The 16,407-nt window shown below is 38.4% G+C and overlaps 1 protein-coding gene across 1 annotated transcript; it reads right to left on the minus strand.

Moving 5' to 3' along the window:
* Positions 1-656: 656 nt before the first annotated feature.
* Positions 657-11,966, minus strand: mapk13 (mitogen-activated protein kinase 13). The gene is made up of 12 exons (XM_051425476.1): positions 11,735-11,966; positions 8,730-8,859; positions 8,568-8,626; positions 7,169-7,274; positions 6,975-7,004; positions 5,506-5,553; positions 5,112-5,226; positions 4,389-4,460; positions 3,757-3,836; positions 2,613-2,691; positions 1,893-2,066; positions 657-1,043 (listed from the first exon to the last, which is right to left on the minus strand). The coding sequence occupies exons 1-12, from the start codon at positions 11,845-11,847 to the stop codon at positions 958-960; spliced, it is 1,092 nt and encodes a 363-aa protein (XP_051281436.1). The 5' UTR covers positions 11,848-11,966; the 3' UTR covers positions 657-957.
* Between the last annotated feature and the right edge of the window lie 4,441 nt (positions 11,967-16,407).

Consider the following 16,407-nt stretch of genomic DNA (forward strand, 5'->3'; position numbering starts at 1 on the left):
TAGTTTAAATGAGTGTCAAAGAGCAGCAACATGTCCAGTGCAGGATTCCAAATCAAATAGATGATACAAATACATAAATTCAAAAAATACACTGTATCTTAACAATGTATAAGGGCAAGGCTGGATAACCAACCAGGCAAAATGACCCCCCAGGAGCCCCAAAATCCCCAGGATTCCACAGTACTTAAACAGAATAACCTTAAGCCTCATGAATGACAATGTGCAATATTATATACATCACACAGCAGCCTCTGAATGTACCAGCGCAGTCAAGTACACATTCAAAAGCTGCTACATACCGGATAGACCCACAAGGGTTGGGCTTAAAATTGTATGCAAGTGTGAAGTTATGATACAGCATGGCAGAAATTACAGTGTCTGATCACTTTGTGGATCAGGTATGGATCCACAGATTGTCCAGTGTAACATATTGCATATTCACACAGTCATTTCTAATTTTTGGGGGCCTTTGTCAGTCAGAATTGATCCCTTGCTGATAATTTGAATTAACCAAATATAAAGATGTGATTTTCACCTCAAGACTGCACTAATTTGGATGATAATAGATTTTAGTTGGGTATGAATTACACCTGAATATTTTAGAGTAATGGGCAGTAACGTTTACAATTTGCTGCATAAACAAAACTTCATACACATCTTGTCTTATTTTTTAATTGTAAAACAACATTACAGTAAATCTTACAGTAAACCCTGTGACATTGGGTCACAGACAATCCGCTCATAGGGAATGTGTAACATAAACAGCAATTTACACTGAGAAAACAATTGCACAAAAAAAAAAAGTATGACAGTTTTCACTCTCAGAATACTGATTCAAAATCTAAACATATCAAGGATGAAAGAACTCGAGTGAATCCATGGTTGGAATATACAAGGGCACCATTGGCTGTATGCTGTGTAGGTTGGGGCATCAGTAGTTACAAGACATTCATCAGGTCACGGAGACATAGTCAGGGTGTTTTTTCTCTTGGAGTCCCGCCGTGGGAACGGGACAAAGCTTTTCACCTCTCTGAAACATAACCCTGTCGGCAAAAGGGAAAAAACATTTGTTTTATACATGTGCAGCATGTCCACGACTCCAATTATTATAATTTAAACAGAAAGCCATTAAAGGCATATTGCATGGCTTTTATAATATTAATTGTTAATTAACACATTAACAGAAGCCCTGCAACAGAATGTTTGTGTAGCTGTAAATCACCCAACACGGCCAACACAGTAAATACTAAAACATGATAATAATACTGTATTTACTATAAGACAAATGTATTATTTCTGTTTATATATTTATATTTATATAAAGGTCCAGTGTGCCACATTTAGGAGGATCTGTTGTCAGAATTGAATATAATATCCATAGGTATGTTTTCATTAGTTTATAATCACCTGAATATAGGAATCGTTGGGTTTTTGCTACCTTAGAATGAGCCATTTTTTATCTACAGACGCCGCGGGTTGTCTTCCATGGATGCTGCCATGTTGAACCGCCATGTTTCTACAGTAGCCCAGAACGGACAAACAGAACACTGACCGTAGATAGCACCTTTCACGTTTTTTTGTGAAATTCGTGGCCACCATAGTTTCTCCTACACACTTTACAGACCATTCTTATTCCTAGGTTGTCAAATGTTCTGTTAGTTGCAACTTCATTGCTACATGGCCCTAAATCCTGCACACTGGTCCTTTAAAAGCATTGGAAAAATGTCTTTCTACATTCTGTGAAAGGTATTTTATCTGAGTAATCTGTAAAACAACTGTAAACTAATGAGACCATAACTGATACAACAACACATACATACTGTGAATGACACATACATAAGTAGTCTATTTTTATTTATTTCAAAAACATTTGTGCTTTGCTTTTCACTTACGCTTCCACTCATCCAGGGACAATGTGGCGTTGTCATGGCTGTCATCGTATGTCGCAGGCTCAGGAAAGTCGTCTGGCTCCCTCAGGCTGTCGAAATATGGGTGCTCGAGGGCTAGTTCGGCTGTGGGCCTCTCATCTCCGTCCAGAACCAGCATCTTCTCCAGCAGGTCAATACCTGCAAACAGCAAGCGGTACAGAATTTGATCAAACATAAAAAAACATCCAATTATACATGTCAGAAAATGTATACATTTTTTTTAATTGACATTAGCCATATGGAAGGTTGCCACAAGCGTTTCAGAACATTAAAGTACAAGTCCAAAGGAAACATTGTACATTTGTTTTGTACCTATTTCATCGAATAAAAAGAAATTTCTCTGCTGCCAGATATTAAATGTACCACTTAGAGAGAGAGAGTTCCTCCTGCTCTTGACCTACCTGACACTGGTTGTCTATAACAGTAAGTGGAAAAGCTTTCATGAACACATTACAAGGAGAGTTATTGTGGTGTTACGTAATTCAGAGAAAATGAACATTATAAGCAAACAGATGATTACTTTAACGACAAATGTTTGATTCACAACTGCCGGTGGTGGACCAGCACTGTGGACATTAGTAAAAGACTGTACTCGTATTGAACATGTCTCAAGCGTGATAAAAATCAAAAAATAAAAATTTGCTGACCAGTCGAGCCTAATAACAAGGCTGTGGCTAAACTCACCCTTTGCACTGGCTCTGGGGAACAACGTTGAGAAGTCTTTCCTGGGATAGTGAGGAAGGGCCTTAATATAATTTTTGGCCTGTAAAAGAGAAATAAAATTAAGCATCAAAAAAAAAATTTGATAAGCAAATATAAATCAAATCTATTTTGCAGACATACAATATTTTGTATTTTATCTTTGGGTGTGGACTAGAATGATAGCCATCACATCTCCACAGATCAACAAAAAAACTGTGACTGAAGGTATCACTACTGCCTGTATAAATATATATAAACTCACAATAAACTACTTTAGATTCTTCACAGACATCACTTGATTGTTAGCTATTAGCTTATGTATGTATGACAAATCTTGAGTCTGCAGATGATAGCAGTAGAAACAGTACCACTGAGCATAAGTAAACCAAGGTGTCTTTAGTCTAGTCCAAATTATTATATACAATATTGAGCCGTGGAGTGGCTTATCAGCAAAGATAAGGTTATGATAAAACATGTAAACATTTTGTTCAGATTCAATGAAAAACAAATTTCAATAGTATTTTTCAATAATATTCAACACTACACGGTAGAACCATGACTGATCCGGCTTCTAGCCAGAGGTTAACTCCTAGAATGCAGCTTATGAGTAAAATAAAGTTTGAAAACAGAGCTTCCAAAAAGCCCATTAAAAAAAACCCCCACTGAAATAGCCTTGTTTATGAAAATGAAAAATGAAATGCAACATTTAATTAAACCTCTGATGCACAGAAATCCACTATAGTGCACAAAGAGCAAAACTTCAACGTTTTGAGCTTATAGCACATTTCATTGCTTTCATATAGTGACAATAATAAATACCATCAGTTATCATTCAGGCCTTGTTTCTGGGTTTTGTAAGAAATTACTGAATAGGTAAAGAATTAAACTTCAGTGTGAGTGAATGGTAAAGACACGTGTTTAAGCTGTTACCCTTCCTACAATATGTTTTTTCTTGATGTCCTCACTTTTCCTCTAGTGCCACCCTCAGGACATTTTATTATTATTTTATTTATTTTTATTCCCACTACAGGTAAAGCTTTAGGAATGGCAGAAACTTCAGTGTGTTGTTTTTGTTGGATGTAATGTATTCTGCAACCTCTGAGGGCTGCTGTGGTACTTGTCCTACCTCTAGGCTGTCCAGCTTCTGTATGAACTCTGGTCCAGGTACTCCAGTCACTTTCAAGATCTGAGTCAGCTGGTCCATGTCTGGTAGTAAAGGTGTTACAATCAAGGATTCTTAAACCTGGGATGTCCTGGTGGTTTAATACGCAAGCATACAATGTGGAAAGTAGTGTTCAAAGCAGGTCCATTAAACAGAATAATAAAGGAATCTGAAAAACACTTGATGAAACGGTGACAGCTTTATTTGCTAGAGGGTGCTGTAAATCAGTCAAGTGCATCAGGTGCAAAAAAGAACATAAAAATCTAATATAAAACATGCAGAAGAAGAAAAATGTAATATAGTGGATGCATTGGATGCTGCCTGAAGCAATGTGTGGCTTTTGCAGCATGTAATATACTTTAATTGCCCTTTGTGTTCCATTCTGCACCTGATTTACAGTACCATCATCAGATAAAACTGTCACTGTTTAATCAAATGGCTTTCAATCACCTTTATTATCACAATGATTTAATAAAATGATGTTAAAACTTGATGGGGATCAGTACATTTCCATTTTTGTATACTGAAACTGATATGTCACTATTTCACATTGCACAGGCTTCAAAAGTAAACGGACAAAGCAGATGAAAGGATACAGTCTTTCCCTTTGAAAAGGGTTCTTCCGTTGATCATTTCTGCCATAATACAGCCCACAGACCAGATGTCCACTAGAATAAACACCAAAGACAAAAACATCAGTAAGAAACCAAGCCAGAATACACACTACCAAGAGTGGTTTAAGTTTAGCTCAGTGCAGTAGAAATGAGGAAGGTGGCATTTATATGCCGAAGCAAAGTTCCTATTCACAGGAGAGAGTGAAGCATGTATTGCTCTGTTTACATTGGGGAATACTTGGTGAGTAATACAATCCCATGAAGGGTGTAAACTTGCCAGTGCTGCTCTCTGTGCTACATTCTCTTTGTGAACAAAAATGCTGTTTACAAAATTAACCACTATCTCCTACATAGTACATAGTCAGTAACATAAATCCTGGGAAAATCTGTTTCATTGCAGTGGCAGCTCCGTCATTGAGTCTCCGCACTATCAGGCAGCTGTCAGACGCATCTGTGTCAACTGCCAACAGATTAAGGGGAAAAAGATTTACTGTCAGAATGACACCCATGCTACATCAAATGTCATGACAGGATTATAAAAAATGCTGACCTATAAAGTATCATACAAGCTATTTATAAAAGAAAGACATCCCTGTAACTGGACGTTTTCACACGACAAACAGCTACAGCACAGACAGGCCGACTCAGCAGTGAGACAACAGCGAGTACGGTGGTTAAGAATATGTAACAGCTACGATGTCTTGCCAGTCTGGGTGTAGTGCATCCAGTTCAGAATGACCTCAGGCGCCCTGTACCAACGGGTCACCACGTAGCCCGTCATCTCAGCATCAGCACCGCGAGCCAACCCGAAATCCAGGATCTGCATCAGAAGCAAAGAAACTGATACCAATCTGTAACCTCAACAGTGTATATAACACATCTGTAAATGTTTAATTGTTTCATTTTTACATGCAATGTTTAATATATAAGATATATTTTTTATACAAAAATAACATGCTGTTTCCTGTATATTGCTAATTTTATAGTATATATCCTGTCTTCTTTCTCTGTACTGGCTGAATGCTATTATTTGACTGCTGCAGCAGCCCATATTTAAGTTTTGTCATGTTTTTTTTGTGTAATCCTTCAAAGTACAAACCTTCAGTTCACAGTCTTGGTTCACAGCCAAGTTTCCAGGCTTAAGATCCTGTAAAAGAAAATGAGCTGAGTGATGGTTACTCATTGCAAATAGTGATTAAACACAAATTATACTGTCTGTACTCTGCAGCATCAAAACTGGGAAGTTATAGTCTCTCTGGCCTAACATGACTGAACTCAACCTCAGTGCTTGAATGCAGTGGGGATTTTAAACAGCGAATCAATGGCGTGACTCAACTTTAAGCTGACCATAAGGGTCACTGCAGCATTTCTGCAGAGTCATTCATAAAATACTGTGACATAACGTGTGGTGAGTGTGGCACTCTTAGTGAGTGTTGATAACACCTTAACTGTGCTAGGAATTACAACAGTAATGGCATGGTAACACTTTAACAGAGGACTGAGTGTGCACCACGTTTTCTACTGTTTAAACACACACACAGTCAACTGATCCCAAACATTTATTCAGAGCTCAATCCCCACACACTAATAGCTTAGATAATAATTAGCATAATCGATTTTAAAAAGCTACATTGCCCAGTAAATGTGTGCACAAAGGGTTTGTAAATACACTGTTTTTTCTGCATGGAAAAGGAATTTAAATAATGTTATGTGTCCTTGGGTGTTCAAGATATAAAAAAGCCATTAATATCTGCCTAATATATAGCCGCTGTATTTTCCCTACTCCACACACACACACACACACACACACACACACACACACACACACACACACACACACACACACACACACACTCAGACACCCACTGAGTGCCAAGTGTTGGCACTGGTTCTGAAGGGTGTGGCCTAACATCTCTAGACATGCTGTTCAACATCAGAGGCAACTTATCCTACCTGTTGGGGCAGAGTCTGATCTGACTCAATAACAATGACAAATTATATCAACATTCCTATGTATTTCTGTTGTACGGGAGTGCATGTCTGCTATCTGAGATGAAATAATGTGCAATACAAACGACTGCACTTGTTACAATTTCTTAGTAATAGTCTGTAAAACAGGTTTTGACCCTTCTAAACTGAAACTTAACGGTGGACCACGGGCCAAAAACAAACGACTATTGTAATGTTAAGACACAAAATAGTACTAAGATCCCTTCATAGATAAAGTTCCTGCGCCAAGTGTCACTCTGCCCACTACGCTCGGATTATGAAAAATAATTAATTAATTCATTAGTAATCTTACATTTTCAAAGAACATTTTCACACATCACAAAAAAAGCAGCATAAACAGCGATTTATATTATTATTATTATTATTATTCATAAGTTTTACTTTTATTATTTCTTCTCTTTTTTTCTAGAACATCTGAAGGGACAAATCAAAAATAAAAAAAAACAGCGCCCCACTTCGCTGTGCGGTAAAGGTAACTTTATGTTACATCAAACAGTACCTAAGCTTTACCTAAGCTCTAATGTGAGTTCTCCACAGTGACATTTGACCTTTACTTACCCTGTGGATGATTCCAGCCTTGTGAATGTACTGCAGAAAGGGACAGACAGAGCAGAGATCAGACATTTTTATTGTAGTCAAAAGTTATTTATGGGGTTTATGTGGGGTTTTAATAAGTTATAATTATACTCCACTAATGTTCTCATGATGCTTCATGATAAAACTTTGTAAAGGGCAGGCTTTCCCCAGCTCACCCTGAGTCCACAAAGCATCTGGTAGACAAGAAACTGGACTTTGTCTTCTGAGAGGTGACCTCGCACCTTGGACAGGTCAGTAAACATGTAAGGCATCACCAGGTAGCTGAGAAAAAGAGAGGGAGTGAGGCAAAGCGAGCAAGAGACAAATGGAAAGAGATGGACAATACGAATACCTCCACACACCAGACAAAGCTTTACTCAGTCAAGGTCACATGTAATGCACAACAGAACGCTTTGCTTTGCTGTCTGCCGTCATAGTCCACACCCAGTTAATGCTGTAGTCCATGCCTTTTCATACTTTCATTGAGGAGCTCAGGGTGCTTGTGTAACACTAATGTTTATACAACCTTCAGTATATGAATCCTCTTTGCTGTATCCTGTTAATGCTGCTGCAAAAGTCTAAGTTTGCAGTTTAATGTATTCATCTTACCAGCACACTGAACTTAGTCAGAATAAATAATCATTAAATGAAAAATTTAAATAATCACTTATTTTTAATCTTGTGTTATATAACTATTCAATAATTAAAGGACAGATACAATTTATTATTAATTGTGTCTCATTTTCATGGATTAAAAAATTGTTCAGTTCTATTGTCAGTCCATGTCAGTCAGTTTTTATTGTTTAACAAATGTTTAGTTTTGGTTAATTCTATTAGTTTATTTTTGTATTATTATATTATGGGGGACATTTGTCAGGGGCAAGATTGAAGAAGAAGCTATTACACTACAAACACAGCAACTCACAGTCCCAGTCTCAACAAACCAGTGCCTCCTCAAGCTTGCTGTGTTGAGAAATGTGACCTTCGGTTCTCGATTGATTTTTTAGGTTTTGTGTCTTTATTGGCTATTGTTCACAGTGCACACTGTAAAACACACAGTATGTGGACGCCCCCTGTGGCTGTTATTCTCCACTTAAGTGATGTCTTAATGCTAAAGCTTTCAATCAGATTGCTGTCAACAGCATATTCATCTCCATGGTTTTAGAATCCCATGTTCAACACTCACACATGGGTGTAATATTTCACTGTCCACATACTTTTGACCATATTGTGTATGATTTCACAGCGGGCCACTCTTTCATACATCTCCATACATTTTGGCCAATGCCCATACTGACTGTGAAAAGCAAATCCCAGTCTAGAGGCTAACTAGAGTTAAATAAGGAGGCATGAAGCATATTAGACCCTAGCAACCAGGTCAAACACAGTAACCTGAAATAGGTCAGTCCCATCACTCTGTACATTGACCTATTGTTTAACCCCCTAAACACAAAGCAACCCTTGTTCCCAATGGTTCTGCAGTCTTGTAGGCATGATGAATACTAAACCTCCAGCTCATCAGAGGCGTTGCATGTCTCTGCCTGAGGCCTTTGCTAATATGGTCAAAATACTCACAAGTCCTGGAAGTCATCGAAGCATGAGGCAGGCGTAAACACATCAAGAAGTCCTATCACCTATTTGGAATGAAAGAGCAAGGTGACGAATATAAAAGGCCAAAAACTGCAGTCTGTTAAAGGAAGCAGGAGATGTGTGTTGGGTTAAATGTGAAATACTCACATTTTCATGCTTCATGTGTTTGAGCAGTCGAAGCTCTCTGTAGGCCCTCTTAGCAAAGATCTCTGACTGGAAGGGCCTGTGGAGCTTCTTAATGGCCACTTTCTCTTTAGTCTTCTCATTTATTGTTGAGCTGTGTTGAATAATGGAATAACAGGCCATTAGCTTTGCACTCTGAGTCTGCATGTGTCTTCCAGTTTCACTATGATTTCCCTCTTTTGAAGGCAGAGCAGTGAGAAAAAGACATGACGGCCTCTTTTGAGGTTTCAGTCTCGCTATGAAGTTTTGTATGGATGGAGGTACTATATGTGAGACTCATTCTCTAACTGAGTGGGGGGTCTGTGGTTTATTGAGTATCAACATGTTAATGTTTGGCAACTCGTGATGAGCATGTCTGCAGTGAACTGCAGGGCACCAAATCGTAGGAGGAAAGGCTTGTTAGACTATTTGGAGCCTCATCCACCAACACACATTACACGCACACTTGTGCACAGTGCTGTGGACACTAATGCACCAATTTGGGATATTAAAGTCCCTTTAGTCATTTTACAAAGATGACAAACATCTACATTAAATACAGAATATCTTACACATACAGTAGTTATGAAACTGTTGTTTATTATTTCCTTCTCTTTGTATGTTTGCAGTTTCCCACAAGGTGGTTAATATGAGATGTGCAGATTAATGGTTGTGGCTTGATCCCAGTTCATCAGATGCAGCATCTTTTAAAGGTCAGACTTTCTTTCACAGACCACAACTCCCACACTATAATGCGTAAAACCCTGGTAACCATTTACTACCAGTTAGCAGGCCAATAGCAAGCACCAAAGTCTCCTATGATAAGTGTTTAAACCATTTTGATTTTTTTCCCTTCTCAAGGCTCTCACCTTGTTTAGACTAAATTACATTTTAGTCTTAGCTTTTATCGTCTTTACTGGATTGTAACAGCTGCAGAGTGACAGACAAGTGGAGAGAAAGAAAGGGTAAGGACTCAGCCTTTGTACATGGGGCGCTCTACCAGGTTAGCTACAGGGTGGCCCAGAACTTTCACCTTCTGAGCCTCATTGGTTAATGTACACTGATCTATAAAGACCTCAAAGCGCCTAGATAGATAGATAGATAGATAGATAGATAGATAGATAGATAGATAGATATTTTGTATATTTATTTGTCCTGAGGGAAATTCAATGGGATAAATAAAGACGGGGAGTGACGTCAGGCAGCGTCTGTGCATTAAAATTACAGATAAAACCAATTGTGGCGCTACAATTTACAAAAATGTATATGTTATAATATGGATAAATGGTAAATGGACTTTTCTGGTGTACCGACCACTCAAAGCGCTTCACAGCACTTGTCACATTCACTCATTCACACACACATTCGTAGACTGATGGCGGAGGCTGCCATGCTAGGTGCCAACCTTCTCATCAGGAGCCATACGGCGCTTCCTATCCAAAGTGCCCACGATGATACTAAGCTCACACGCATACACACTGATGGCACAGCCATCGGGAGCAATCTGTGGTTCAGTAACTGGACTAGGGGGAGCTGGGAATTGAACCAGCGACATTCTGATTACTAGACAACATGGACTACCATCTGAGCCAGAGCCGATAGACGATATAATCAAATTTTATACCTGCAGAGCACATGAAAAAATAGAAGTACAACAATAAGAATTTTTAAAATGATGTCTGATTGAAGTGTGTTTGGTAATGGCACAGTAATGAGATGAAAGCACAGTGATGGCAGGGCAACATATCATGTACTCTGTAATATTTAATGACGTGAAGAGGAGTTTATGTTCTTTATACACTATACATTATACACATTTTACACATGTTGGGTTTTTAAGACTGATTCTGATATATCTTAGAATTTTACTGTTTTTAGAAAACATAAATTAAAATAAAAGCAATTCTGTATTCACAGTATTAGTATTCTTAGAAAAATGTAAATCAAAAGATAAATTGATAAATAAAAACTATAAAAATTAATGAAAAGTTAGTCTAGTTAGTGCTCATAAAAATGTCTACGGTTGGTGGGGTCTTGCTGAAACTCGACAGCAGCCTTGTATGACAGTTGTGAGTGTACCAGAATACCTGCTCTCTAAATATCGGCTCCGGCCATTGAAAAACCTATATCAGTCGACCACTAGTGTGATATTAAAACAGACCACCGTTGGAATTTTCTGAAAAGCCTTTTCAATTTTTTTACCTTTAATGATGTGACATCACCAATAAATCATAATATATCATATATTATATCACAAACATAATATATCACAAATGTGTCACCAAACTTTCACCCACTGTTTACCTAAACACTTATTTTACTTATATAGCCAGCTGGATAAACAACATGGTACCTGTAATCAATAATGTTGATTATGTGTATTTATATATATATATAACAGCAACAACATCATATTGCCAGTGAAGGCTGTGTTTCCCTATTACCTAAAAAGTCATTACATTTCTGTACCATGTGTGTTAGTACATATAAGTCCAACCATACAATGATACATATCTACCTAAAGACAAACATGTGCATAGGTATTATGCAGTATGCACATGATGTGTTTCTGTGGCTTCCACAGTGTATTACTGTACCTTGAATATAACTGCATGTAGATATCAAAGTGGAAAGTGGCCATCTTTAATAGTGAGATTCTATAACAGCTACACCTCCTCTATCTTTATGCAGGTAAATACATAAAAGGTACGTGTTATGGTATATGTAGTCTTCTTGCTAACACACCACACATGCTGTTAGGATGTCTTACAGGGCTTCAGGTGTTATAACTTATTAACATGAGTTACTAGCTGTGTCATCAGTGTTGGTGTACACTACAAGACATAAGCCGGGCCCATTACAGGCTGCATGCAGCCAGTGTAGCTAACATTAATGAGTGCTGGGCTCAGATTCAACAGTATGCGTACACAGTCCAGTCCCAACTACGACACACACTTCAAGCAGGGTTCAGTAAATGACAAGTCACTCACCACACCGAGCCGTACGCCCCGGTCCCTATCTGTTTGAGTCGTGTGTATTTCTCCGGGACTTCCCACACCGTGCTGTTGATTTCCTCCCGGGAGAAATGTGCTTGAACCTCCATGATGAAGAGGAGAAGGCGAAGCTAGAAAAAAAAAAAAACTTCTCCCGTAACGTTACGCCTGTCACTTCTTCAGGAGGTAAAGCAAAACACTGCTCAAGTACGAGGCAACAGACCGCACACCGTACTTCCGTTAGGGCCTTTCACAATAATGTCCGTTAGACTGTGTGGGAGGAGAAAACAAACCGTTAGCTAACGTCCACAGACACAGACTGGAAATAACGTTATATAGTCTGAACTAAACTGACTCATGGATGTGATTTATAATCAAGCATTTGTTATCTTATGTCTCCGTTAATGTCAAATAATAGTGAATAGATGCTCTTAAAATGGCTTTATAAAGGTGTATAACAAACTAACTCTACAAGCAAACAAGACTTTTAGTTGTAATGTTTTCTTTTAAACATAATATTCTCACTTGTCTTTTCTTTTGACTCACATTTTAAAGTGTGAAGTTTCAGTCTTCACGAAAACAACTTTATTTTGAAGGCACTATCACCAGAGTTCCGGTGTAAACCTGTCTGTCTCCAGTGGGCTTGACTCGGTACCACACAGTATAATGCTGCCAGTAAGCTACAGTCACTCTATTTTAGTAGATAACACGTTAAGTAGCCTGGAGGACTACTTAACATGTAGCCTTCATGTAGTCTTCACTGTGCAGAAAAACATTTCACTATAAAAAGCCTCATCCACCGTGTGGAAAACAACCAAATGATGTAAACACTATACAAATCAAGAGCTCCTCAGTGTGTGAAAATCAGACGGCTTGCTTGCTGAAACATGTCAATATGACTCGATTTGCTCCCACCCACACATAGTAGGTGTTACTTGTCATGAATAATAACTGTACATCGCCAGAAGTTTATGAATCATGGCAGCCTACAGCAGGGCATTCACACTTACAGGCATGGACAAAAACATGTAAGCTATGCCTGAAATATTGATTTGGCACACAAATAGGCTTATAGTCTACTGTAGGGTCTTTACAAATTAATAAATGATCCCTAACTGTGAACCCTAATTTTTTGAGTTGTTAGTGCTATGACATGAACAAACACTGGCCTAGATTTAAAAAAGAAAAAAAAAAAGACTAATGTTATTCCTGGACTGTAGTTTAAATTTGTGTAAAAGAACAGCTCTCACCAAAAGCCTGAAAAAACAGAAATTCAGCACTAAACGCTACAGTGTCATCAAAATACATAACCTGGAACTGCTCCGTTGGCGGTCTATAAAAGACTAACCTTGTCAGTTCAATGCTGGTATGTTTTTATTTCCTTCTGAATGGGTTTCCTGCTTTCTGTCACTGATAGATACCTTGGTTCTTAGAACTGTACTTCTGAACTGTGAATTTAGAATAGATCAGATTTCTGTGGAGCTGTGAATATATATAGTATGTAATAATAGACTCCATGTTAACTGTTGAATTTCAGCAGCTATGAGTAAATCTGTTTATAATCTTATTAAATAATTATAAAGACAAAAAAAATGAGCAAATTAAACCTTAAATAAGTATTCCGTAGTATTCACCTAAATACATGAGTTAATGTCAGCTCTCGTATTTTGGGGTCAGCATTTCAAACCAAAAAAGGGATGAGGTGACTGTTTTTAAGTGTGCAATAAGTAAGATTTTTACTGCTGGATGGCACAAAATGCCCACAGTATATCTGTGGAGGTTGAAAGGGTTATGGATCAATACCAGTGACTCAGCCATTACTTGGCCAGCTGCTCTACCTTCTGGCTTTCAAAACTCACTTTCCATCCTGTATTCTATTTAGAAGAAAAAACATCCCACCTACTGGAATCTCAATACCTAATCTAAACCAGCCTCTGTTTAGTCAAGTGATTAGCAAAGCGGGCTAGAATTAAGGAGTTTGAAACTGTAGCAACCATGTGACCAAGAAGTATTTCCCTCTCACATTTATTGCAGAGATTATGCCAGAGAGTTAAATTAGTATGCTGGACTCTCAAGAGTGCATGTCTGGTAACAGGATAGTGATGTGTGACCAAGGTCAGGGCCCCCTTTTCACTTTGCACTTGCACTTGACATGAGTTGTGGTCATGCAGGTAAGACAACATCTAAAGTCATGTTTTTCCTATGCTAAATTCATCAATTTATCTCCCTCAATCATTTAAAAGCTTTCTCAGTACAACAGTGAAGGTGACTTTAAGGCCCAGTGTGTAGGGTTTAATGAAATGTAGTGGTGTAGAACTCCCTCACTTCACTCTCCCATCCAAAGCACGAAGGAGAAACTACTGTGAGAAAAAACGTGAACGTCCCTCTCTAGAGTCAGTGTTTGGTTTGTACCATCTACCTGGCCAGGGACTACGGGTGGAAAATAGCAACTTGCTAAAACCCGGTGCAATGCATCTCTCCTTGTTATATGCAGGGTTAATGTTTTATTGTGCAATGTCCCTGCTCAAATAAAAGAAATAATAATAATAATAATAATAAAGTACATTCTGGGCTACTGTAGGAACATGGTGGTTCAACATGCTCCATGGAAGGCGAACGGCAGCATCTGCAGATATAAACAGCTCATTTTAGGGTAACAAAAACATGAAAAATCCTATATTCAGTTAATTATACACTAATGAAAACATAGTTATGAATATTATTTTCCATTTCTGCCAATAGATCCATACTGGACCTTTAAAAATGGGCAAGGAACAGAACTTATTTTCGGCTTGTTTGAAAAAACATTTTTCCAGGAAGGTGTGGAATATATCAACAATTGGGTAAAACTATACAGTATGGTACACAAAACTGTAAGTAGTTTCTAAGGAACGAATCGTGGAACAACCTGATAATTAATAAGCATTAAGTGAATAACTCTGAATGGAGGATTATTTGGTAGATGATTTACTGGAGAACTGACTAGGAGATAATATAAATGAATCATCAGGTAATGATTACTTTGTATAATATCTGTGATTTGACATACTGACCACTTTCTTCATGAGTTGTTCCTAATTAAGTCTAAACCAGCTGCTGAGCGGCACAAAACAACAATCAACAAAAAAAACACAACTAATTATTTAATCATTAGTGTCTACAGAAATTTTGAATTCACCATTTCTGCATTACTGAGCGTCCTGCTTCTGAAACCTAATGATAGTGATAGCTGGCTGACTGGACCCCACATATGCCATGCTTGCCTGATGTTCAGTGGGCTTCACGTAGAAAGGAGGATCCAAGGATAAAAAATATCAACCCTCAAATTAACCTGAACTACTGCTAGTTCTTTCACTCTGAATCTGGTGTGCCCTTTAAACTTAAAACTCATCTTTTTGCCTTAACTTTCAGTTAGTTGCCTATTATTTGATTACTGTGGGCCCTCGTGCCTGTTACCCAATCCTTCTGTCCTGCCGACAATAATACTGTAAACCTTCTGAAAACATCTCTCTAACTCTCCGTTTGTATGTAGTCATGCCATGAGCATGTGAGCGTCCGAGCTGTGTGACTATTGCTCACTCACTTTCTCCCTTCTCTCTCAATCTCTCCCTTTTTTTTTTTGTTCTCGTGCTCTCTGTTCAGTTTCAGTTCTGGGACCTCTCTCTGTCCCTTGGCTGTCGGTGCCTCATTTCAGACATTTTAGATCTGGATGTTGGTCCTCTAGGAGATTCATCCTCACCTCCTGTCTCTCTCTCCCTCTGTGGGAATGATGTTTATGAGTTTTCAGTCCCTCCAGGATTTTGCTGGCTTTTTTTTGGTGTCCTAAAATGCTTTCTTTCACAGCAGCTTTTCTAAAAACATGTGATGCATGTGATGTTTTTAGGCATCTTTTTTTGCAATGAAATTGTAAAAAATAGTGGCGTTTTTTTAAATATTGTTTTTGTATAATTCATTAAAAGTCCAAGGCAACTTATTCCAGTGAGAATATATTTGCTAGTAGTTTGGTGACTTCTGGCTCAACCAAATGACCTTGAACCTCTTACCCCAATTCACCTTCTGCTTCTTAAGACTACACCATCCCTGCCACCAGGTGCAGGACAGTTTCCGAAGGAAGACATTTATGCTCTCCACAGGGAGAGGCAAGTTCAGTATATGTCGACTTTGTTTTGGAAAACATGGATTAAACAATAGAGAGTCTGAATGGTTATGTCAGATAGACTGGGATGGAGAAAGGGGTTATAGATACAGCAAGAAGCCAAAATAAAAAAGGCAGCAAGAAAATGGATTCTAGTTAAGTCGTCAACCTCAGGAGATGAGTATGGATCTAGAAAATGGATGCAGAGGCTGAGAAGGTCGGGACTGAGTGGCATTTTGCTGTGAGAATGAGTTCCTTTATTTGCAAGCCTTTGATTAGCATAGAGATGTGGGAATGGGAGGTAGAAGGACACTGGCTGCCGGTGACTAGTTTGATGAAAAAGCTGACACCTGATAAGTAGATCTGCATGGTAGAGGAGTGGCTTTTCAGAATTAAATGAGTGTGGGTGATAACATTGCAGGTAGACATGCCTTCTAGAGAGGGGAAAGGGCAGCTGGTATGCAGTATGGTATGCCTTGAAACAATTCCAATTTAGGTAGAATTAAAGTGCAGACAGGTCTGCAGGTCAGGATGC

The sequence above is a fragment of the Dicentrarchus labrax genome, unplaced genomic scaffold (assembly GCF_905237075.1).
Source record: "Dicentrarchus labrax unplaced genomic scaffold, dlabrax2021, whole genome shotgun sequence".
Classification (NCBI taxonomy): domain Eukaryota; kingdom Metazoa; phylum Chordata; class Actinopteri; family Moronidae; genus Dicentrarchus; species Dicentrarchus labrax.

Bases quoted from the DNA above. Each gene is read 5' to 3' on its own strand.
- mapk13 (XM_051425476.1), bottom strand. From the start codon at position 11,847: ATGGAGGTTCAAGCACATTTCTCCCGGGAGGAAATCAACAGCACGGTG. The intron at 7,275-8,567 runs GTGAGTATTTTG...TCTTTTTCTCAG, and splicing joins TTCGATGACTTCCAGGACTT to CTACCTGGTGATGCCTTACA. The intron at 1,044-1,892 runs GTAAGTGAAAAG...TTTTGCCGACAG, and splicing joins GTCCCTGGATGAGTGGAAGC to GGTTATGTTTCAGAGAGGTG.